This window comes from Herpailurus yagouaroundi, unplaced genomic scaffold (assembly GCF_014898765.1).
Source record: "Herpailurus yagouaroundi ecotype Mexico unplaced genomic scaffold, PumYag 203, whole genome shotgun sequence".
In the NCBI taxonomy this organism is placed as follows: domain Eukaryota; kingdom Metazoa; phylum Chordata; class Mammalia; order Carnivora; family Felidae; genus Herpailurus; species Herpailurus yagouaroundi.
Genome location: NW_024412434.1, coordinates 8641080 through 8666066, shown reverse-complemented (window position 1 = coordinate 8666066; position 24987 = coordinate 8641080). Strand labels below are relative to the sequence as shown.

Here is a 24987-nt window from a genome sequence, read left to right as displayed (position 1 = left end):
CTGCAAATTCTCCCCGTGGGTCCCCTGGGAACATGTGGCTCCCTGTATGCTATATGCAATCTGTGGAGACCAGGACCTACCTGTGGCTGACCTTTTAGATGCCCATCTCTACCAATGGTGCACCAATGCTCCTGCATCATACTAGGTGTGCAGTCAAGCACACTCAGGCCTTCTCCTGAAGGCTGAACTTCTTACTTTCATCTGTGTATCCCCAGGAGCTAACTCAATCAACACCATTCTGAGCTTAAGATTGTCTGCATATTTCAGCTCCAGAACAAAACAAAGCTGAGATTTCAAAATTGCTCTTCTGATCCTTTTATTCATTTCAATTCATATTCCTTTTCAAAAGCACTTGAGATTTTTTTTTTCTGGTACACAATAGAACTTAACAGTCACTCTTATGCCTGGGTGCAATGACACTGGCTTAATATTCCTCCTGGCTAACTTGTGTTCACACACTGGATTTCATTGTGTATATTGTTTTTTTAAATTCTTCAGTAAGGTTATTCCTAGTACTGACCTTTGATGAATGCTGTTCAGGAATAGCTGGGCCCCTCTATCTACTCTCTCTTGTTCTGGGGCCCTTGTCAGGTTCCCTAAGCAAAGCTTACTTCTTTTGAATTGCTTTGGTGCAGAACTTTGTCACAAACATCCTAGAAACTTACATGACGGCTGATTTCCTCCTTTGCAACAGTAGAGGAGCCCTAAGCACATTTCATAAATGACATGAAATACATGTAACCAGTAAATGGTTTTTTTTCTCCTTGAGCTTTATTTCTTAACACAAGGTTAAAGGACTTACTGTTGCACTTCAAGAGGGGACATTCACAATGTGAATCTTATTCTCTCTGTGGTCCTATGGCATGTTAAAGCTCTCCTGTGTTAAAACTAAACCTCTCTTGGGGCGCCTGGGTGGCGCAGTTGGTTAATCGTCAGACTTCAGCCAGGTCACGATCTCGCGGTCCGTGAGTTTGAGCCCCGCGTCAGGCTCTGGGCTGATGGCTCAGAGCCTGGAGCCTGTTTCCGATTCTGTGTCTCCCTCTCTCTCTCTCTGCCCCTCCCCTGTTCATGCTCTGTCTCTCTCTGTCCCAAAAATAAATAAACGTTGAAAAAAAAAATTAAAAAAAAAAAAACAAAAAAAAACTAAACCTCTCTTTTTAGCCTCTCCATACACTTTGACGTAAGCCATTACTAAGAAAATTATCCTAATGATCATTAACATCATAATCATAAGTAACAGAAATAATCTTAAACTTTTTTCAGTAAAGTCAAGGGTATATGAGGAAAGTATCAGTGTAAAATGGCTTTCCCAACTTGGCAGTGGTTGGTAAAATCTGTGATGAAATTTTTACCTTAATGAAACAGACCGGCTTTCTCTCTTGCCCAGCCATACATTCTGAAGTTTTTCATGTACCACAAAATACATAATAAAGGATAGTTAAATTCACTCTGAACCCCAGCTACATGACCATGACATATTTGGAGGTGACTCTGAGAGGTGCATTCCCAAATATGGTGCAATGCTTTCTAAATTTACAGTCTGATTTCCTGCTGCCAGTTATGACTGCCAAATGCTTCTGACAGTGCGGCCAGTTTGTGGTGTCCCTAAAAATCATCAGCAATTTGAAAACATTAGCGCCTGGCCATAGTCATACTTTGCAGTGATTGCCTATATTTATCACCTTACTTTTCCAGGGTACAAACTGAAAACAATCACAGAGGAAAATTAAACTTCTCTAGCAGCAGGGAAAATACAGAGTTGAAAATCAAATGCTCCCAACCCCTTTCTGTATTGCTCAAAAATAAAAATAAACAATGTAAGCACTGGGGCTTATGTGGCTACAGAGAAGAAAAATATTGTAAATATATATTCCCTCCTCAAATATTTCTTATTTTGTCTTCACATTTGCAGAGTGTTTTCAAAGGAGGATATTATGGTTATGTGGCAATATTAAAAATGAGGAGAAGTTCATCGCTTCACTCAACAAATATTCACTATGTTCTGCTCCGTGGCATGAACTGGGCCTGGGACAGCAGAAGTGGAGGAGACTGGCCTGGCTTCAGCCTTCAGGAATCATATAGTCTGTGGAGACAAAGAGTGATGTCCGTTCAACAGAAAGGAAGAGAAAGTTTAGGAGAGCACAGATGGAGGCAGAGGGGACATGCACATTTCCCAGAGGGACAAAAGTGAACCTGAAGGTCCAAAGGATGGATGCGAGCAATGCAAAGTGTGCTGTGGGGGTTTTGGAGAGCATTCCAGACACAGGAAGAACAGAAGGGCCACCCTCTAGGGACCAGTGGTCTGCACAGAGCACAGAGGTGCCAGCAGAGCAGGTGAGTAGCATCTGGCGTCTGCTCTGCCCTCCACGTGCACATCCTGGCACACAGCTGCCCCACACCCAACAGCCTCCTCCTCTCCACACGGAAGTAGCAAATGCTTGCCAAGCCAACTCCTATGAGTATATTCATTTGAGTCCAGGATAAACTATTTTCACATAGAGACCCCCAAGCTTAGTGGTTTAAACAACCTGGAAGCTTGTTTTCCCTTATGTGACACTGCAAATGGTCCAGGGCTGGGAGCGCGGCTCTGCCCTCTTCTCTGAGCCCAAAGCTCTCCAGTGGTCTCTGTCCTTCAGCCTTCAGGCACAGGGACGGGGATACACATGCATCTCTTCATGTAGGACAAGGAACACAAGTAGCATGCATCACTTCTCACTTCTCATGTGTGAAAACTTGGTCCCATGGTCACCCCAAGGTTCAGGGGGGCTGAGAAATGTATCCCGTGGCTGGACATCGTGCGCTGTGCTAAAGCCGGCAGCAAACAGGGGAGGATGGATGTCAGCAGATATTTAGCAGTCCATGCCACAAGGGCAAGTGGGAAAGAAGGGCAAGATGATGGCAGAGAAGCCGGCAGGAGTCAAATCACATAAAGCCTTGTTCAGAGCAAAGGAAACCTAGCTGTAGCCCTTAAAAAAGGGCAGTGGCAGATTTATGAGGACAGTGTGTGCTCACAGAAAAGGCTTTGCAAAAAAGCCTTGACTGATCAGGGAAGACACAAGCCGAGGTTTCCCACTGATTCTCCCACCTAATTGTCACATGTCCTTGTTTCCCAACAACCCAAATACGCCTTCAGGGGACACATGTCTGACTCATATGGTCTCCGAACAAATGGCCTGGGGGCTTCACATTAACAGATAGTTTTATGCAGATATAGACAGAAATCTGAAATGTCCTGTGTTATTTAGCTTTGTACTGTCAGTGACCCTAGGGTGTGCTCTGAGTTTACATACAGTCACAAAGGTCCCAACAAAGCACACATCCTGAGGTGCAGAGGTGGCCCCACCAGCACACTCATATCTGTGAATACAAGCGTGGCCTCTGCATTGTGGTCAAGCCACAGAGAGCCAAACCACATTCCTGCCTGCATCCTCTCTGAGGACTGTCAGATCCCACCGTGGATACAGGGCCATCCACATGGCATTCAGGCCAGCACCCCAAATTCTGTCTACACTGGAACATCGAGGCTGAGGACTTGATAGCTGCTGTCTGAAGTGGTTCAGTACATGGAAACTGGACTTGAATCCAGGAAGGAGCACTTTAGAGAGCCACTTATCTCACACCCTCAGCCTCGACCTGGCAGAATGCTACTCCTGTAAAGACAACGGTAGTGTGTGTGTGTATCTATCTGTCTGTCTATCTATCTATCTATCTATCGATATAAGTGTGTGTATGTGTTCATTTTTGTTATCTCATCCTCTCTGTAACTATCTGAGGTACATATTATCATTCTTACAGAACTGATGAAGACATGGAGCCCAGGGAAGCTGGGTGACCTGGCACCTGCACCCACAGCCAGGATTCGAACCCAGTTCTGTCTGGCACCAAACTCATGCTCATTTCCCTGCACCCTGTGTTATTTAGTTAGTAGTTTTCTTCCTCAGATTTAATCCGTTTTAGAAATTGGATCAATGAACTAGTTTTGGGACATCTGTCTAAATTATATTTATATTATATTACATACATCTATCATCCAAAATGATTTTTTCCAAAACCTACCTAAATTTGCATGCAAATCACTGGCTATATCCTATAAAAAGCACATCAGAAAATTCTGATGTTCCTATTCTTTTTTTTTAACTATTTTGAGAAAGAGAGAAAGCGTGAACAGGGGAGGGAAAGAGAGAGAGAGGGAGAGAGAGAATCCCAAGCAGACTCTGCATTATCAGTGCAGTGCCCAATGCAGGGCTCGAACTCACAAACTGTGAGATCATGACCTGAGCTGAAATCGAGAGTCGGACACCTAACTGACTGAGCCACCTGGGCGCCCCCTGATGTTCTTATTCTTAAAAAAATAGCTTAAAAAATGGCTTGTGGCAGCGTTAGTGCCTATAAGCTGTCTGGATCCTTGTCTAAAGGCTTCAGTATCAAATTATTCTTTTTATGATAGGACATCATTTATTTTTGGGTTTCAGTCAACAAATACGAAAAATACAGATAAGTCAGGTGGTAGTTTTGATTTAATTATTAATAAGCACTATCAATTGATTAATAATCAATTATTAATTTAATGGAACCGTCAGAGCTAAAGCTTGAAATGGCACTGAAGCATGGAGGTCTGATTTAATAAAAGTCAAACCTAATGAAGAGAGTTGAGTGAAACACAGCCTCAAAACTATAAATGGGGCTTCTCTCACTGAGCATAGTGGTTTTGAGATTTGTCCCTGTTGTTGCATGTGTTGGTGGTTTGTTCCTTCTTGTAGCTGGGTAGCATTCCATTGTCTGGAGGGACCTGTCATTGTTCATCCATTCACCTGTTGAGGAGCATTTTGATTGTTTCTGTGTTTGTGATTATGAGTCATGCTGTATAACTGTTCACAGAGAGGTTGTTATGTGCCCATGTCTTCATTCCTCTTGGGCAGATACCTGGGAGCAGAGGTTCTGGGTCGTACGGTAAGTGCATGTTTTGTAAGAAACTGGCAAGCTGTCTCCCAAGGTGGCTGTCTCATGCTGTGTTCTCAGCAGCGTAGGAGGGCTCCGGTTCCTCCATGTGCTTGTCAGCCCTCAGTATCGTCAGGCTTGTGAATTTCTGCTATTCCGGCAGACATGTGCTGATGTCTCAGGAGGTTTGGGCTTGCATTCCCCTGATGCCTAATGGTTTTGAACATCTTTTCATGTGCTTGTTTACCATCCATGTATCTTTGTTGAAGTGTCTATTCAGAAATTGCGTGAATTTTTAATTGAGTTGCTCATCTTCTTATTGAGTTGTAATAATTCTTTATGTAATTTGAATAATAAATGTCCATCGACAGCTGTGTAAAAGCATATATACACATACACGTGTATAAGAGTGGGGACTTGCCCTGGCTTTGACAAAAGAGCGGCACCCACTGGGTACATCCAGATCTTGCATGCCCTACTTTCAGACCCAGAGTCCCCCACCGTGAGGATTTCCGGGACTGGTACAAGCAAAACAGAGGGCACATTTTGGTGCAAGAAAGGTGTATAACATCCAGATATATATGCAGACTATGATAATTTGTTGTCAACACACAGCTTCACTGTGAAGAAGCATCTTTGCTGTCTCTCCTAGTCACAGTGCAAACACTGCATTTCCATCGGTGCAGACCGTGTGGCATCACGCCCGCGGCACTCCCAGATCCGTCCCTGGCTGATCGTGCAACACATCTTAGGTGTGTTTCTACTTTTCTTTGGCAAAGATGACAATTTTCAAAGAGATTTTCCATTTTTCTTCTCTGCATGCAAAATGGCATAAAAATTATCAGGTCAACCTTCTTATAAATAGTTTCACTGGCAAGTGACCATCTGAGAAAAAATATCTTTAGAAATTTGTTTTCACGGAAATTTGATCAGATTTCCCCCAATCAGAAAAGCATGATCTAGGGAGAGCATCAACATTTGCAGCAGTCAGTGTGCATATTTTGTTACTTCTTACAAGAAGCAGAGGTAAAAATACTAAGCCCCGTGTCATAAAGAGACCCCTTCCAACTGCATGTCAGTTTTCATTGCTGAAAATGGAAACTTAGGGGTGCTTTTCTGATATTTTCCTCCTCAGGGATTCAAACTTTAAACGTGGGTTATAAGGAATAATAGCTTCAACTTTAGAAATATTTTTCTTACTTTTACTCATGGGTAACCAAAGACCTGGAGAATACAGTGCTTTTTCCCAAAAGCATATTGCAAACTAGAATTTTATAAACAAGTCCCGACTTGTTAACCATAAGGATAAGCCATTATGTTTGATCATTCCTGAACCACAGACATAGCTGCTCTGATTTCAATCTGCATAAGCTATAATTAATTTGATTTTAAAAATGTAACTTTTGTTTAGCACCTGTACTTTTAAATTTCAGTCCAAAGACATTTCAAAGAGGCATCTTACACCATGGCAATGGGTTGGAAAATGCAGAGAACACAGCTCCTAAGAATCTAAGAGTTTTTGTTTTTGTTTTTGTTTTTTTTTGTAACAAAAACTGATTGATCCTGAAGGAAGTGAAAAAAAAAAGGAGCCTTAGAAGGGAATGTTAATGCATGCATATTTTTGGTACATTAAAGACTGCAACGTGCTAATTCAAGCACTGTTTGCTTTTTGTATATAACAGGATTGCTGTTTTCAAGGGAAAAACAGAAGATATTTTTTAAGTGCCAAAAACTACTTATGGAGTCTGAAATGCATTATTATTATTATTAATTCTTTTTTTTATTATTATTAATTCTTACGTCTAGCATCTGTGAATAGCTTCTTATACGAGAAAACCATTTTGGGTCAGCCGAAGGCCAAAAATAATGAGCTGGCCTCCTGCCTCTGTGTATTGCATTAAGTAGCTGCCAATTAATAAAACTGATTTTTTTTTTGTTCCTGGGATAAATTTCAGAAAATGAAAACAAACAGTTGTTGGTGATTTCCATGAATTTCCAATAGAAAAGAATATATTTTTCACAAGATTAAAGACTGCACTATAAGTAACCAAACAATTACGAGAAGCTGCCCGGTGTATTTCTGTGGTTTAGCAGAAGGGCCAAGTCGGAAGGAAAAGACATTCCCGGCATTTTCTGCAGCTAGATAAATACAGAGAAGAAATATAGATGAAAGATGGAACTGCTCTCCGCAGTCCCTGCCAGATTCCTCGACTTTTTGGCATAGTGATTGAATTTGGCAAATGTAACCAGTAACAATCTTTTCCATTAAAAAGAGCAGCATATACTTTATTTTACCATACTGTTTGTGCATTTTTGACCCTCCAAAATGGTCTCTCTTTTTTAGAAAGTGATTCTTTCTGCAGAGTTGGCTGCAATTTCATTTATTTGAAATGGATCATTTATCACCAAAAAAAGTTGCAGGGCACAGCTACTGCTGAACAGCTCCAGCAGACCTACAGCTCGGCAGGAAAAGAGACCGAAAGATGCTTTAACATGTGCCAATAGCACCTCATGCCAACCTAATGCCTTGATATCCAAACCTGTGTAAATTTGAGGAATCCTGGACCGTACAGTTTAGACAACATAAGCTACCCGGTCCTGTCATTTTCTTTTATTTGGGATCAGAAAAACTCTAATGTAGCCTGATGTTCCTAATTTTGGTAACATGATTATGTGAAGTAAAAGAGTAACTCGCCAGTCCCAAATCTAAATTTCAGGGACTCCAACACTTCAGAACCTTAAAATATTTTTCTTATCTGGCAGTGATACTCTAGTAAACTTATTAGGATAGGTAAGTAGCAATCCCTAAAAATAGGATGCTGAGGATCAAGTACCAAGGCCATGGTTTCCAGCTTCACCCAAGTCAGGAAAGGGAAGCTCACACCTGATATGCCTCTCGTGCAACTCAGATTGAAATGACTTTTTGTTTTACCTTTCATTGGTTTCATCTGAACTAAGCAAAAATAAAAGATTAGGGTGCTCACCTGTTGCTATGAAGTTTTTGAATGCAACATGATGGACATGTTTTGGTTTTTAAACAGCCAAAAGTTCAAGCAGCCTTTGTACAGTTGGCAGTGATTTGTGTATATTATTGCTCTAATGTTATCTGCCATATAGAGCACTCTTTCTTAACCATTAAGTAGCAGCTAATTTAAAGCAAGGGAAAAGCATTAGCTTGGTGTGAGTGCCAGATAAACCCTGTGGTTTCAATTTAAAGTCTGGAGCCAACAGTGACAGATATAAAAATGAGAATCTATAATTTGCCAAGTTTAAAGTCCCAAAACCAACATGTGAATGCTTCACTGGTTTATATGTGCATAAAATAAAGGCTGTTTTGCATAGATTCAAAATGCTAAAGGAGTGTTGTTTCTTAAATTTAAGATGACAGTATAATAATAGACCACATTTAATCACAAAGTATTTGACAAGAAAAAAGAGCCAAAAGTCACTATTTAAATTTAAGAATGCTAAATCCATACCAGCAGTTGGCAATAGCGAGGTCTGAAATATCTTCAATAAAAATTATAAATAATTACCTTTCACATTTTATAATTTACATCCATTTAACTCACAAAGCTTCCTTTATGAACAAGTTCTTTTAAGTTTATTTATTTATTTTGAGAAAGAGAAAGACACAGAGGGGCCGTGGGGAGAGAATCCCAAGCAGTCTCCACGCTGTCAGTGCAGAGCCTGAGATGGCTTCAATGTCACCAACCATGAGATCATGACCTGAGCCGAAATCAAGAGTTGGATGCTTAACGACTGAGCCACGCAGGCACCCCAAGAACAAGTTCTTTAATAAAGTAATAATAATAATAAATAGAGCTAGCCAGAGCTGTTAGCAAGAATTTATAATTTTAACCAACAAGGCACACTTTAGAAATACTGGGTAAAATGACTTCTGTACCTCTTTAAAAGATTTGCAACAATAACCTCATAAGTAAAGTATATATAACTCAAAAACACCCTCAATAACAAGCATGATGATAAAAGACAGTGCATGTCCACTGACCTAACAATTTCTCCTGTCAGTTGATCCAGAAATCTAAATCCTGGCTCATTACATTAGTGCACACCTTTTACAGTGTCTTCCTGGCCCTCCAGGGATGCTCCTGACTGTCCCTGTACCTCACCCTCACTCAGGTGAGCCTTGGAAGCCATTCGGTAAAGGGAACACACTGTCCACACCGATTGGATGAGGGGTGGGCACTTCTCCCAAACCAGGCCAATCAGATTCCCTTCTGTGACATCTCTGAATTGAAAACTAGGAATAATTTTGGCCACACTAAGGTTAACTGGAGAGTGAAGCTTGGGGACACAGTGGAGGAAACAGTGGAGAAATAGGGAAAGCCAATGGACAGAGAAAGAATAAAATGAAATGGATACAGAAGTGAGGACAGATGACAGGTGAAAGAGAAAAAGATGTTAGGAAATCCGTGAGGCCCTTGTCCAGGCACCTTATTAGGGCTCAGCTGTTTCCTTGCCCATGACATCTGTCAAACATGCACGTGTCCTCTTTGGTGCCTGAGCTTATTTGAGTTATTTATGTTGCTTGCAATTTATTGTATCATAATTGATTCTGAATTCCATCTATGGGTCTTGAAACATCACTTAGACTATTGAACTAAAGCTTCCCAATCTTTAAAATGGGGACAGGAATGCCTGCATCACAGGGTTATTGCAAAGATTAAATGAAATAAGAAATAAAGCACCTACCTCAGCAGTGACCACTAAGTGATGGGCTGCTATTTTAAAAAGAGATTATCCTGTAATTTACATTACATATACAGCCATTCATATTACATATTTGTTAGTCAAGGGAAAGCACTTCAATCTCTTATTAAGCTAATATTTTAGTATTTGCTAATCATTCATCCAATGGGCTATTCCAAATTATTTGGTGAAATTTAAAATTAAAAGGGGCTTGCTAACACCTATTATCACTGTGGTTATTTCTCACTTTGGAGTAAAAACCTTATTTAAAAATAGGTTTGTGAATAAGTCCTTAATTCTTCCTGTTCCCTTAATCTTGCATCTAATCTGTAACAAAGTCCTGTTTAGGCTGCTGTGTTCTCATGCACTGACAGCTCACCACCTTCCCAGAGGGCTCTTTACTTCCACTCTTTGTGACCTGCTCCCTACACACCTTGAAGAGTGATCTTGAAAAACATAAATGGGATCATAGCACTGTTCCAATTAAAATCTTTCAATGGCTTCTCCCTGCACTAGAATAAAATCCCAATTCTTTACCGTGGTCTGGCACTCCCCATGTAATCCAGCCCCCCTCGACCCCCTGCGGCTCTCCGAACACATCTTGTTCACTCCCCCATTCCATCACTCAGCCTCAACTGCCCTGATCTTCCTGCAGGTCCTTGGAAACTCTAAGCACATTTGCACCTTATGGCCTCTGCACATACTTTCTGTCTGCAAACTCTTCTGTCTTCATCCTTCATAGCTTAGCTTAGATGAACCTGCTCCAAGATGCTTTCTCTGCCTTCCTTGTCCAAAGTATGTTAGCTCTCTGTTACTCTTCATCCAACCCCATTTGTTTCTTTCATAGCATTAAGTACACTTGGTAATTATTTTGTTCACTTATTTTTTTACCAGACCCCTTTTATAGTGCTTGAGAAAGTTGAGAGACCCTTGGTCCTACTCTCTCCTCCTGAATTCTGGGAGTGATGAATAGAAGGTCAAGTCCTGCCTGTGTGGAGAATCTGTATACTGTGTATTTATTCTGCCCCTTTGAAAAGGGATACCCTTGTGAAGGAGGAGTCATTTCCTGGATTGGCACTAACCATATGCGGCCATTCTTGACTACACTTTTCAAGAGGTCTTGCTCTCAGTTAGCAATGCATATTTTCCTCTGATTTCAGTAAATTAATAACCAGTACAGGGGAATAAAGTAGGGTGGAATCACCTCTTTTCACAAAGTCTTATCAATCTTCAACCATTTGAAGGATTAATTTGCTAAAAGGGATATGCAGAAGCATATAAAAGTATCTCCAAATAAATTCTATAAAGCCATAGACCATCTCCAGATAGATTAACTTCAAGTAGAAACTAAAAGATAATTCCCCATGGTAAAATCTTTAAATATATTTAAATGATAAGATGAAAGAAAAAGTCAAGTCAGTTAGGTAATTAAAATTCTAAACAAAAAATATTCAATTTTACATGTAACTCTCATCTAGCATGAAATCAGCACAGTAAAATAATCATTTAGCAATAATTAATAAAACCAATGATCAGTCAGTATGTAGGTGTACCAAAAATCTTGTCAAGAATGCTCATAGCAGCCCTATTTGTAATAGACCTAACTTATTCTCACTTTAACATGTAGAAGATTATTTAAAAAGTGTCATGTTCAAGTTATCCATTCATAAGTTTCTAAGAATGTTGAATAAGTACTACATAATTTGCAAACAATGTCTGCAATTATACATAAGGTGACATATTATATATCCTCTAGAACAAATGAGAAACTAGTATCTAAAATAAATTAGAAAACAATATCTGAAATAAATTAGAAACTGGTGTCATGGTTTAAAAACTAAAAGGTTGAAGTCACCTATTATGAAATATTAAGTCTTAAAAATAAAACAGAAATAGCCTGTCTGCACACAAATCTGTGCACAAATATCCTGAGGGTTAGGAAAGATAGAGCTGAATCAATAATTTACAAATCATTCCAATAATCTACGTAAATATTCAAAATTTGAATATGATGGTGGTGGAGGCTACAGTGGCTGAAAAGCAATTGGCTGATGAAAGGTGCCTCTATACATCACAGTTACCTGAGAGATAATCATAAAATTTAGCATCTAAACTTAATAAATTCATTTAAAAAATAGGCTGAATATGGACTAACTCATCCAAATGCAGGATGTTAGAAAAGAGTCCCCTTGAAATATGAAGTCAGCCATGTAAGGGCAAATAAGTTTGCCTTATACTGAGAGTAGAAGACTTAACGGATTTTCTTGTCTAACTGGTGGTTTGGGATAATAATGTGAAATACTTAAATCAGGGTTGGAAAAGTTATAGTGACCACATGTTCTGATCCCAAATCAGGAATTTTAGCAATGTATATAAAAAGTTTTATGAGGGTCTAAAAATTAAATTACATTTATACCTTTAACATACATCTAGGCCAACTTTATAGAAAATATTAAAACTGTATCAAATTTGAATAGTTCATAAAGGCAGCCATGGAAAGAATATTTCAGTATCATTTAATTCTTTGTTCTGAGTTCCAGTGCTCAATGCTCCTTACCCAGTGCTCCTCGAACTTCGCTGTGAATGCAAACCATCTGGGAATCGTGTGAAAAGGCATATGTGGATCCAGTAGGTCTGCTGTGGGGTCTGAGATTCTGCATTTCTAACAAGCACCTAGGCGCTTCTGTTGCTCTCTGGCTGGGACCACACTTTGAATAGGAAGTCCTTGAAGAGCCAGGAAAGGCCCCAGACCAGTTGGCTTCCAAGCCACGAGCAACTTTGTCCCTTTATTCCAGTGTGCCAAGCAAATATTACATGTTTTTCTGCTGACAGGGAAAAACTTAGGAAGCAGTGTTGTAGAAGACAATGACATAATGCATTTCAATATACTTTCAAAGGCAACAACATTAATTGGATTGGCCAGGGATCTGGCGTACTGGGTTAGATCTTCCTTATTTTTAAAGCTAATAGCTTTGAGGGTCGTATTTTAAACTAGGTACCATGTAAATTTGTCTTCTCTCACTTATAGGAACTTGTATTTTTTATAGTATTAGCAGAAAGTTCTCCTTGTTTTCTTTTCTTTGATGGGGAGCAAATAAAGTGTCCTGGGGAGACTGTCTTCACATTTGCCAGGGGTCCTGTGAAGCAGAATTCTACAACTACATGCCTATCCTAATTCCACATGGGCAGAGCCACACTCATTCTGTTCAGCATGACATCATTCACTGGAGCATTCTACGTCGCACAGTCATATTTGTTGGGTAGATTAGCTTTCCATGCAATGGATTAATCATCCTCCGGGGTTCTTTAACCTTTTCCTTTGAGAAGGTGGATTTTTGTTTCCCTTGTGTTCAGCATCATGGGCCAACGAATGCAAATGATCATGTGGCTCTCTTGCCATTGGAACTCCTGTGGATCGGTGGCTCTCAAGCTTTCGTGTGCTTCTCAGTTACATTAGGAACTTGGTTGAAATACAGTTTCCTGGTCTTATTCGTGGAGAACATGAATTAGTCAATTCAGGGTATGGTCCAGCAACCCTTATTTTATTTTTTTCAAGCTCCAAATTGCTTCTTGACAGGTGGACTCTAGACCACCCTTTGAGAAACGCTGCTTCAGTGGACCACAGTACATGAACGTGGCCCAGGAGTAACTGTTGGGAACGTTCCATAATACTCAGAGCATCCTGTAAGGAGACATGAAGGCTCTGAGTCGTAAGAAGTTGTGAGGCTAAGAATGGTCACTGTTAGTCATGATGCACTAAGAGACGTGAGCTTTTTGTCCCAGGTTTCCAGTTTGAACTTAGGTTTTCAATTTAATTTCTTTCATTAGGGGTTTTTCTTTTCTTCTTTTTTAAGTTTATTTATTTTGAGAAAGAGAGAGAGAGAGAGAGCAAGCAGGGGAGGGGCAGAGAGAGAGGGAGAGAGAGAATCCCAAGTAGGCTCTATGCTGTCAGCACAGAGCTGGATGCAGGGTTCAATCTCAGGAACTGTGAGATCATGACCTGAACTGAAATCAAGAGTCAGACACTTAACTGACCGAGCCACCCAGGTGCCTCAGGGGGTTTTCCTTTTACTGTATAATAATTAATGGTATTTATAGTACTCAGAAATCTGTCCTTTGATGGTGGGTCATGTTTTTAAAAGTAAAAAACATCACCTTTAATATATCTTATTTTTATTTATATATTTTTAACTTTTTTAAATGTTTATTTTTGAAGGAGAGAGAGACAGCATGTGAGCAGGGGAGGGGCAGAAGAGAGGGAGACACAGAATCCAAAGCAGGCTCCAGGCTCTGAGCTATCAGCACAGAGCCTGATGGCAGGGCTTGAACCCACGAGCTGTGAGATCATGACCTGAGCTGAAGATAGACGCTTAACTGACTGAGCCACCCAGGCACCCCAGGGGGATTTCTTTTTACTGTATAGTAATTAATGGAATTTGTAGTACCCAGAAATCTATCCCTTGGTGGTGGGTGATGTTTTTAAAAGTAAAAATAAGATATATGAAAGTCACCATTCATATATCTTATTTTTACAGAAAGATCTTAGACTTTTGGAATAGAGCTCATGTAAATGGTAGGTGTAGAAAATTGATATAAATTATTGAAAAAGGCTTAAATTAAATCCAAAGATCATGTACTCAAGTTTTTTAGTTTCAATTTTCTTAATTCTAAAAAATGCAAATATATACGTCTATGTGTCTATACATACCAACATATACAACACAAAATGCCATTCTTATTAAATAAATTAATAGGTCATTACCTTGGGAAAATATAGCTACTCCTCTTAAAGTCTATGTACTAGATAGAAATAGAAGTAATATTTAAAAAAAAAATCACAAAAGCATCTGGTTTTAACTCCATATGCTATAACTCTTACCAGTAATGATGTTCAATTGGCATAAGTGAAGACAATGCAGAAACTGCAAGGAGAACAAGTGAGAAACAAGAAGGGGCACCATTCTACCAGAAAACAAGCATGCTCTCTGCCAAGTCCTCCAACACCCCCCACCCCATGCCTTCCCAGACGGCCGCTCCATCTCAGAAAGCAGCTTCTCCACCAGGCTTAATCTTTCAAACACAGCCTTAAACACCGGCGCCCACACCCACACATGAGCCATCAAGGCACTCTGGCTTTACCCTGCAGTGGGCGTTAGGAGAACAGACTCTGGGACCAGATTTCTTGTCCTTTCCTTATGACCTGGGTGATTCAGGGCAAGTCACTTAACGTCTATGTAACTCAGTTTCCTTACCTGCAAAACGGAGATAATAACAATTCTCACCTTATTGGAAAATGGAGAAGACTGAATCAAAGAATATGCGTGGATGAGCTTTTGGACTAGTGTCTGGCACACGGGAAGCCGCGTAAATGAAAAAGATATTACTTCCATCGTTATGTCTTTTGCTATACTTACATACAGCTCTCTTTTGTAGCGTCTCTCACCTTTAGCTTTTAAGAGGGGAGGGAGATTTACTTTGCTCGCGTGTGGTGGTGGTGACTTATCAGAAGCAAGATGGATTCGTTATAGCAGAGCTAGTATGAATGAAGAAGACAAACATCCTATTAGCCCACACCATCCTAGACACACTTGATTTTCCCAAGGGCTCCCGGATGTTTTAGAAGACCTCATGGGAAAAAGTATTGCCTAGAGCTCTCCAAGGAAAACTTAACAAGAAAAAAAAAAGTGGCTTTAGAGAATCATTCTTGAATCAGATTTTTAGATGCACTAAACTTGTAAGAATGCAAAGAATTAAGATTAAAATTCTGAATTCCTACTGAAGAGATTCTTATTTTGTAAATGTCCCTGTCAAAGCAAAGTGCTAAATAAATATGGAAAAGATGGCTCTGACTGGGTTTCATAAACAACTATTAAAGGGCAACATGGCCTCATGCAGTAATTTTCAATTCTTTTTAAGGCAACGAAAAGCTGTTTCGAAACAAGATCTTATGCATGATTACTAACATATAAAATGGGGGAAAAAACCCTCACTGCTCTATTTAAAGTAGGTGACCACCCCCCACACCAAGCATTGGCTTCCTCCTTGCCCTGAGTACTGCGCCCTGATCTCTCCCAGGGGAACCCTAACAGTCCACAAGACATGGTTTGAAATTCGCTCATCTAGTGGAAACAGCCCTAAACTAGACATCACAGTCATTTACGATGTTATGCCATGTGTTGACTATGTGGTTTTCAGTACTTCACCGATCTGGGCCTTGCATTCCTTATCTGCAAGTTGTGTGTTTAAAATGGATAACTCACCTCCACCGGCTCTCTCACTTTCCATGATCCTACTGTATAAAGAAAGTACAAAAAGAAAATAAGGATTCCGCTTCATGCCAAGATAGGGTAACAAGAACTGGATTTATCTTCCTATCTAAAACAACTTAAAAATGGTTAAAACACATAAAGCAATATGGCTTTTAAGATACTGGACATCAGGTGTCAGGCGTCCAACGACAGTGATCCCTGAGAGAAGGAAAACTCAAGAGGCGAACCCTACCGTCCCAGCCTGCTGCCTAGGACAGAGTTTACAAGGCCATTCGCAGCCCAGGGAGAGAGAACCCGAGCGAAGCGCGGCAGCTTCCCGAGCTGGGAGGCCAAGCTTGGCAGACTGGGGCTCTGTGATGACTAGAGTCTTCGGAGAAGATTACTGGAGAGGGGAGAACTCCCGGAGCACGGAACTGTGGAGACCTGCAGTCGGGGCGCCTGAAGCTTCAGCACAGAACCCATGGGCACCTGTGTGTGAGGAAACTGCATACCCGAGGACAGTAAAGGCCCACCTGATAGATCAGCTGCAACAGTCTCTGAGGCTCACGCAGGTCAAATAGTGCCTGATCCTACCACTCAGCAAAAGGCTTCATAATTTATGGGTGTCGGGTAGAGTAACCAGAAGGGTCTGACCTCAGAAGTGGAGAAGAATTAGCCTTACTGTATTTTTTGCTAACAAAGCATAGACCTGAAAGGATCAAACTGTTTCTAAGTAACATAAGTGCATCCCAGAACAAAACTCAACAATATTTATAGAAACGATCTATCACTCAACACATTAAAATTCAGTGTCTTCCAAGAAACAGACTCTTAACTACAGAGAACAAATGTTACCAGAGGGGAGATAGGAGGAGGGGACGGGAGAAATAGGAGATGGGGATTAAGGTGTGCACCTGAGATGAGCACCAGGTGATGCATGGAAGTGTTGAATCACTATATTGTACACCGGAAACTAATACAACACCATATGTTAACTCTACTGGAACTAAAATAAAAAATGTAATACAACACCCCCATCCCTGCCCCCAAAGTCAGTGTCTGACATGACCCATGATAAAGAGAAACATCAACCAATTGAAAGCAAACTGGAAATGATACTAGAACCATGACCAGAACTGGATTTCATATGAGCGAGAGGAAAGACTCAGTATGTTAAGGAGAGACACGAAAGGTACAGAAAGACCCAAATCTAATTTTGGGAGATGGAATTATACTACCTGAGATGTAAAACACACTGACAGAAATAAAGGTAAGTTAAACATTGCCTATATATATATTTTTTTTTTTCTATACTTGAAGGCATAGGAATAGAAACATTCCAAATTAAAACACAGGGAGGAAAAAAGACTGAAAAAAATGACCAAAGCCATAAGAAGCTGTGCGAAAATGTCAAGCAGCCAGATGTAGGTGAAAATGGAGTTTCCAAAGGACAGTAGAAAGAGAAGGGGACAGAGAAAATTATTTGAAGAAATAATGGCTCCAAATTTTCCAAATTTGATGAAAACTAGAAGCCTATAGATCCAAGAAGCTCAATAAAACCCAAGCATAAGAAACATAAAGAAAACAACACCAAGACACATCATAATCAAATTGCTCAAAATCAGTGAAAATGATAAAATCTTAAAAGCAGTAGTGAAAAAATGACATCTAGGTAAACAAACATAGAAGGACAGCAGATTTCTTCTCAGAAACAACGCAAGTGTGAATAAAATGAAGTGACATGTTTACTGAAGGGAAAAATGTCATTGTAAAATTCTATGCCTAACAAAACTATTTTTCAAACACAAAGACAAAATAAAGTCTTTTTTACACATCTAAAAGACGAAAGAGGGGCACTTGGGTAGTTCAGTTGGTTAAGCATCTGACTCTTGGTTTTGGCTCAGGTCGTCATCTCAATGGTTCATGGGTTTGATCCCTCCATCAGGCTCTGTGCTGACAGCACAGAGCTTGCTTGGCATTCTGTCTCCCTCTCTCTCTGCCCCATCCCTGCTTGCTCTCTATCTATCTCTCTAATAAATAAATAGATAAATAATAAACACTTAAACATGAAAGAATTTATCAACAGAGCTGTACTATAAGAAATGTTAAAAGTCTTTTGGGCAGAAAGAAAATGATACCAGATGAAAATCTGCATTTATAGAAAGGAGTAAATAGCACTTTTTCTAATTTATTTAAATCTCTGTAATTTATAATCGGTCATTTACAGCCCAAAACAAGAACAATGTAGAGTTTACAACATGTATGAGTCAAATGCATGAGAAGCACAAAAGTCAGGAGGACAAAAGTGGAGGCACAGTGTTGTATGATTCTTCAACTATATGTTTCTGTGTATAATATAATGTGAAGTGATGTGCTGAATTATATATGTATACTATAAACTCTAAAGCAACCATTAATCTAACAACAAAGAATCATAACTAATAAAAACTAAACAAATAAATAACAAAAAAAGGAATAAAGTGGAATGTTCAATTAAGCCAAGAAGATGACAAAAAGAAAAGATGGGAAAGGAAAAAGAGAAGAACAATTGAAATGACATTTAAAGCCAACCATGTCAATAGCACATTAAATGTAAATAGTGCAGACACCCTGCCCCCAAAAGGCAGAAGTGATATGAATAAAAAAAAAAAAAGCAAGTCCCAGTTAAATGCTGCCCACAAATAGCCAATTTGGATTAGAATTAGAAAGCTTAGAAACAGGTATAGAATTTAGCATGCTAATTCTAACCAAAAGAAAGCAGGAGTTTCTCTATTAATAGCAGAAAAGGCATATTTCAAAGCAAAGAATATGCCAAGGTATACAGGTAATTTCATACATATAAAGGGGTCATCAAGAGGACATACTATTCCTAAATACTTTTGCACTTTAATAAGAGTTTCAAAATGCATAACGAAAAAACTGATAGAATTGTGAGAAAAAAATTGGCAAATCCACAATAATGGGTATTTCTGTAATGTACTGGTTAACACATTTGCCTCACATAACAATTGATAGAACAAGTAGTTATAAAATCAACAAAGATGTAGAATATTTGAACAATATTTATCAACTGGACCTTATTAAACTTTATAGAACACTTTATCAACCACATCAGAATGCTCATTTTTTTCAAGTACATGTGGAATATTAACAAGTTAAACCATATTCTGGGTCACAGAACAAATCTCACACTAAAACAAATAGTCAAGTAATATACGTTCTCTGACTACAATGGAATTAAATTATAAACCAGTAACAGACCAATTAAAATCCTCAAATATTTAAAAACTAAATATCACACTTCTAAATAATCCATGGGTCAAGGAAGAAATCAAAAGGGAAACTATAAAAGTATTCTTAACTGAATGAAGATAAAAACATGACATCAAAATTTCTGAGAGGCAGCCAAAATAGTATTAGAGGAAAATTTATACAACTAAGTATCATTATTAGAAAAGATTAAGGTATCAAATCAATAATCTTAGTTTTTGCTTTAAGAAAGTAGACAAAGAAGAACAAATGAAACCCCAAAGTAATCAGATGAAAGGAAATAAGATCACATTAGAAATCAATAAAATAAAAAACAGAAAAAGAGAAAATCATAGAAACAAAAGTTATTTCTTCAAGAAGATAATAGCATTGATAAGCTTCTAGTTAGACTGATCAGGAGAAAAACATTACTAATACCAAGAGTGAAAAAAATGTCATAACTATAGATTATAAATCTATATTAAAGGATAAGAGAATATTATGACCAAGTTTATGCCAATACATTTGAGAATTTAGATGAAGTGAATTAATTCCTTGAAACACACAAATATTTCAAGAAATATTTCAGAAAGAAATAAATAACCTGAACAGCTCTATATTGATTAAAGAAATTGGATTTGAAGTTTCATACCTTTGAAAATTAAAACTAGGTTCAGGTGGCTTAACTTGTGAATTCTACCAAACATTTAAGGGATGAATAATACCAGTGCTATAAAATTCTCCCAGAAAACTGAAGAGGAAGGAACACTTTCCAATTCATTTACTGAAGCATTACTGTGATAGCAAAAAGGAGACATTACCAGAAAAGAATACTTGCAAACCAATATCCCTCATGAACATAGATGCAAAACTCTAAGCAACATTTTGGCAAATTAAATTCAACAATGTATAAAAAGGATAATATATTGTGACCAAGTGGATTCATCCCAAGAATGCTGGGTTGGTTTAACATTTGAAAACCAAATCAGTATGATTCTTTATGATAACAAACTCTAAAAGAAAAACCATAAGACAATCTCAATAGATATAGTAAAAAGCATCTGACAAAATCCAGTATCTATTCCTGATTAAAAAAAAATCCTCATTAAAGTAGTAATAGAAAGAAACTTAGCCTGATGAAAGTCACCTAACAAAAACCTATAGCTAACAGTAAACTTCATGGTGAAAGACTGATTGTATTCCCTCCAAAATAAGGAATAAGACTAGGATATCTGCTCTTACCACTTTTTCCCCCCATATTATACAGGAACTTCTGGCCCATGAAGTCAGGCAAGAATATATAAAGGGCATCCAGGTTAGAAAAGAAGAAAAAGAAGTCTTTTTTTGTAGATGGCACGATTGTTTATGTGAGACACTGGCAACTGACAATCTGTTTTTGTATGGCTTCAAAGAATGAAGAATGGTTTTTACATTTTTGTATAGTTGTAAATAATAACAACAATAAAAGAAGAATCTGCAACAGAGACTTTATGTGGCCCATAAAGCCTAAAATATTTACTATCTGGCCCTTTAGAGAAAATGTTTGCCAATCCCTGGTCTGTGTAGAAAATCTACATAGAAAATTTATGCAGAATCTCCACAAGCCTACTAGATCAAATAAGTGAATTTAGCAAGGTCGTGAGATATAAGATTAACACACAAAATCAATTAAACTTCTACATAATGACAATGAACAATTAGAAATTGAAATTTTAAAAATTCCACTTAGAGTAGCATCAAAAACACTTACATAGGGGTAAATCTGACAAAAGATGTAAAAACCCTATGTGATGAAAATTACGTAATATTGCTGAGAAATAAATAACACAAAAATAACGGAGAGATATTTCTTCTTTATGAGTCAGATGACAATAATGTTACCATGTCAATTTTCTCTTAATTCAATGCCATCTCAAAATCTCAGAAAGCATTTCCTGTAGAAATTAACAAACTGGTTTAAAAATTCTTATGGCAATGTACAAAACTAGAATAGCCAAAATAATTAAAAAAAGAAAAAGGTAGGAAAATGTATACTACCTAACTTTAAGGCTTACTATAACAATATAGTAATTAAGACAATGTGGTATTGGTGTAAACACAGACAAACAGAATAATGGAACAAAGCAGATATAGTCAACTAAATTTTTTCCCCAAATTAGAAAAGAGATTCAGTGGGGAAAGGGTATATTTCAACAAATGATGCTCAGATGCCCCCTAGGATCATAAACAAAAATTGACGCAAAATCATTCACAGACTTAAATGCAGAACCAAAAAGTTATAAAACTTCCATACTAAAACATAGAAAATCCTTGTGATTGTGTATTAGGCAAATATTTCTTGGACATAAGCCCATTTAAAAAAGAAAAAGATAAATAGAACTTCATCAACATCAACTTTGGGGGGAAGTCATTATTTTGATCTAATAATGGCTTCTGGGTATTCATATATACATTAAAATTTTTCAAACTGACCTTCTAAACATGTGCATGTGTCATTTATAAAGCTATCACATGTTTTAAGTTAAATAGAAATGAAATAGGGAAAACATTTGAGATATATATATGTATATATGTATATACATATGTGTGTAGATATATATATACATATATATATGTATATATATAATATTAGAGTTAAAAATCTAACTTACTGGAATCCTTAAGTAATTTTTACATTTTTTTCTCACTTTAAAGGATAAATGCAAATAACAGGAAAAAGCCAATCAGAAGCAAGTCTATATATAACTCCATATTTGGTATCATCACATAGTCACTCATACCTACTAGTGCTAACTAAGTAATTTAATAGCATATCACCAGCAGACTATCCCCAGCACTCCAGGGAGTATCTGGAGTGTGAGGAAAGTACACAAGACCACAAAGTTGCATAAAGAGTTTTAATTAACAGAAAATATTACAGTTCAATCAAACATTAAGTATGTGGACTGCATTACTGTGAGAATTACTGGGTGATCTTAGCCTCTGAAGTCCCTTTACCTGACTCAAAAGTGTTAGTGATATTTTTCTTTGCCTGTGCCAGGCTTCAGGGTTCATCTTCCATACTCTCTGCAGTGCCACTTCATGTGCTGAGTCTAGGAGGCTGCCAAGACAACCTTTTCCTTCCACCCAACTTGAACTGCTCCTCCCTCTCTCTGTTGGACCCACTTCTGGTTGTATTTTTTGCAATCTCTTCAATTTCCTGCCTTCCAGAAAGTTACAGGTCATAATGTAGCTTTCACCTGCCTGGTATAGATATTTGCAAAACAAATCCAACATTATAATGGGGAAGGGAGCTTAATGCCTTTTATAGGTGCTCATCATCTTTCTATCTGATCACTTTTTCTGCTCATCTTGCTCAGTGAAGTTTTGCTCATCTTGCTCAGAAGTTTTTCCTGCAACTTCTTTCCCTCCTTGTATGACTTTCCTGTGTTATGGTTTTGTTATAATTAGCAAATAACCTTGGTACATCCCTTAGACTTCTCACACTTTCAGCAGAATTGCCAACAGATCTGCATCCACGTTCACAAGGCTTTGTAACGATGCAAAGCCTTTTGATGGGTTTTTTTTTGATGCTTTTGAGAAGGTTTGTGTAAAATCATAAAGAGGATAAGGATTATATTATTATTATATAATAATGTATTATATATTATATTATAATATATTATATATTATATTATTCCTCTCATGCTGCATTTACCAGAACAGGAGATTTCTCAGGGTGTATAGAAGAGTCTTACCTGGAAAGGCTGTAACTCCAGGATTATTTTTCAACATAATTGAGTCTGGAAGTCCTTGTTGACCGCTTAACAGTATTTAAACACAAACCGTTTGGAAACTCCCTCTTCCTCTGGCTTCTAGAACTCCTAGACAACCTGTTAACTTCTTGAAGTTATCTTAACAGCTCTTCTTCCTACCTATATGCTCTGTGAATGCAAATGTAGACATTTCCCCAGCTTCTCTAAACTCTCTGCCAAAAACAACTTATTCACCCTCACTTGCGACTTAATTACCTCTTACTGATAATCCCTATCTTCCCTTCTCTCCTGCCTCTACACTTGCACTGTCCAATAAGAAAGCCACTAGTCACCAGTGAGACCTTAAATGTGGCCAGTCCCCCTTGAGATGTATCATAAGTATAAAACACAAATACAAGAAAAAAATAATATTGATTAAATGTTGAAGAATATTTTGGATATATTGGGTTAAATAAAATATATTACTAAAAGTAATTTCATTTGTTTCTTTTTATCTTTTCTGAAATTCTAGCTCCTAGAAAATTTAGTATTACATATGTGGCTTGCATTATATTTCCACTGAACAGCGCTGCTCTAGACCTGAAATTCAAACTGACCATTTAAATTGAACACAGTAGAAGCTGATGCCAATCTATTCCAGACCCTCAAGTCTGTTAACTGTTATTATGGAATAAACATCAGTTGGCATGAGACACATAGCTTGTATAACATCAGCTGCTGCTGTTAAGGAAATTGTATGATGAAGGAACTAACTCTAGGATAAATAACTTATGAACTGGGTGACAGGATGACTCTGGTAATTGTCAAAGAGCCTGTCAGCATCACTCATGGGCAGCTACGGCAGGAATGTATGTAGGACTGGGAAATAACACTATATGCTTTTGACTAGAAAGGTACAGCAGTTATGAATGAAAACAACCAGGGATTTGCCAAAATAGTGGATAAAGTGTATATGCATTTGGAGTCAGAAATGTGAGCAGTTACACATTGTGACATATTCACCTCAGGTACTGTAACCATCTAAATGTGCCAAATATTTTCTTACATGATCTTGGCTAATAGAATCTTCCTTTTCACCTGGCCTAAAACCTGGAGTCATTTTTGGCTCAACCCTTTCCTTTATTCCCCATAGCCAAGCACCAAACCCCATTTATTCTACCAACACCCACTTGCCACATCCACATTTTTTTCCTCCTTAAAGAAAACCAGAGAAGGGAGACACAGGTCCATATGCTGCCCCCATGGTCCCAAGAGGGAGAGCTCATGATTTGGCCTGCCGCTATATGGTGACAAGTAACTTACAAAAAAACAACGTCCCGTTCTTTTCTCCAGTAGAAATAGCTGGTAGTTAGGAATGCAAATAGGTGAGATGGACAGGCCCTCAAGATACCTTAAGATGACACAGGAAAGGGTTTTAGAGCAGAACAAACCCTATTTTCTTTCTTTGCTTCTCTCTTTCCTGTCCCTTCCCCCTAATTATTTTTATTGCCTTCTTTTTCTAATACATGTAAGCTGTGTGGGTCGGTGAACACAGTTTCATTACTTTACATAGCAGAATACAATTCCAAAGTGATTTTGGATTATCTCTTGACTTGCGTTAAGAGGAAATAACTCAGAATTGCATGTGCAGCTGGCATTTATGTCAATTAAACTGTAAACCTTATTGAATTTTAAGACTTTGAGTAGCCTAGAAATTCTCTTCTTAAACGAACTGGCAATTGTCTAAGCATATGTACCAGGGTACTTAATGTTTATAGTTTTATTGTTTTTAAAGACTCTACTGATGGCATGTTAGGTTGTGCAAGTCCTGTTCAATAACAGAATGCATGGATATATAAAGTCTATGTGCAGAAGCTCTCCTACCTGTGTATAGATTGATTATAGGCAAAGAAAATTTGATGCACAGATTTTTTTTTGAAAAAATCTGTCTTTGATATGGTACTTTGCTGTCACAGTTAAGACCGTCAAACTATAGTCTAGTTGTTTCAGTCAGCTCCTTTGCTATTGAGTTCATGCCAGTATTTTATTTAAGTGCTAAGTAAATAATATATTAAGTGGAATTATGAGTGCCACTAATTATTAAT

At 38.2% G+C, this 24987-nt stretch overlaps 1 protein-coding gene across 1 annotated transcript in view; it reads right to left on the bottom strand.

The window, feature by feature from the left end:
- ODAD2 (outer dynein arm docking complex subunit 2) overlaps positions 1-24987 on the bottom strand; it is a 171052-nt gene that overhangs the window by 22998 nt on the left and 123067 nt on the right. Inside the window, exon 18 of the mRNA XM_040450941.1 lies at positions 5560-5753. Within this exon, the coding sequence (XP_040306875.1) occupies positions 5560-5753 (194 nt within the window). The remainder of the gene's footprint in view (positions 1-5559; positions 5754-24987) is intronic.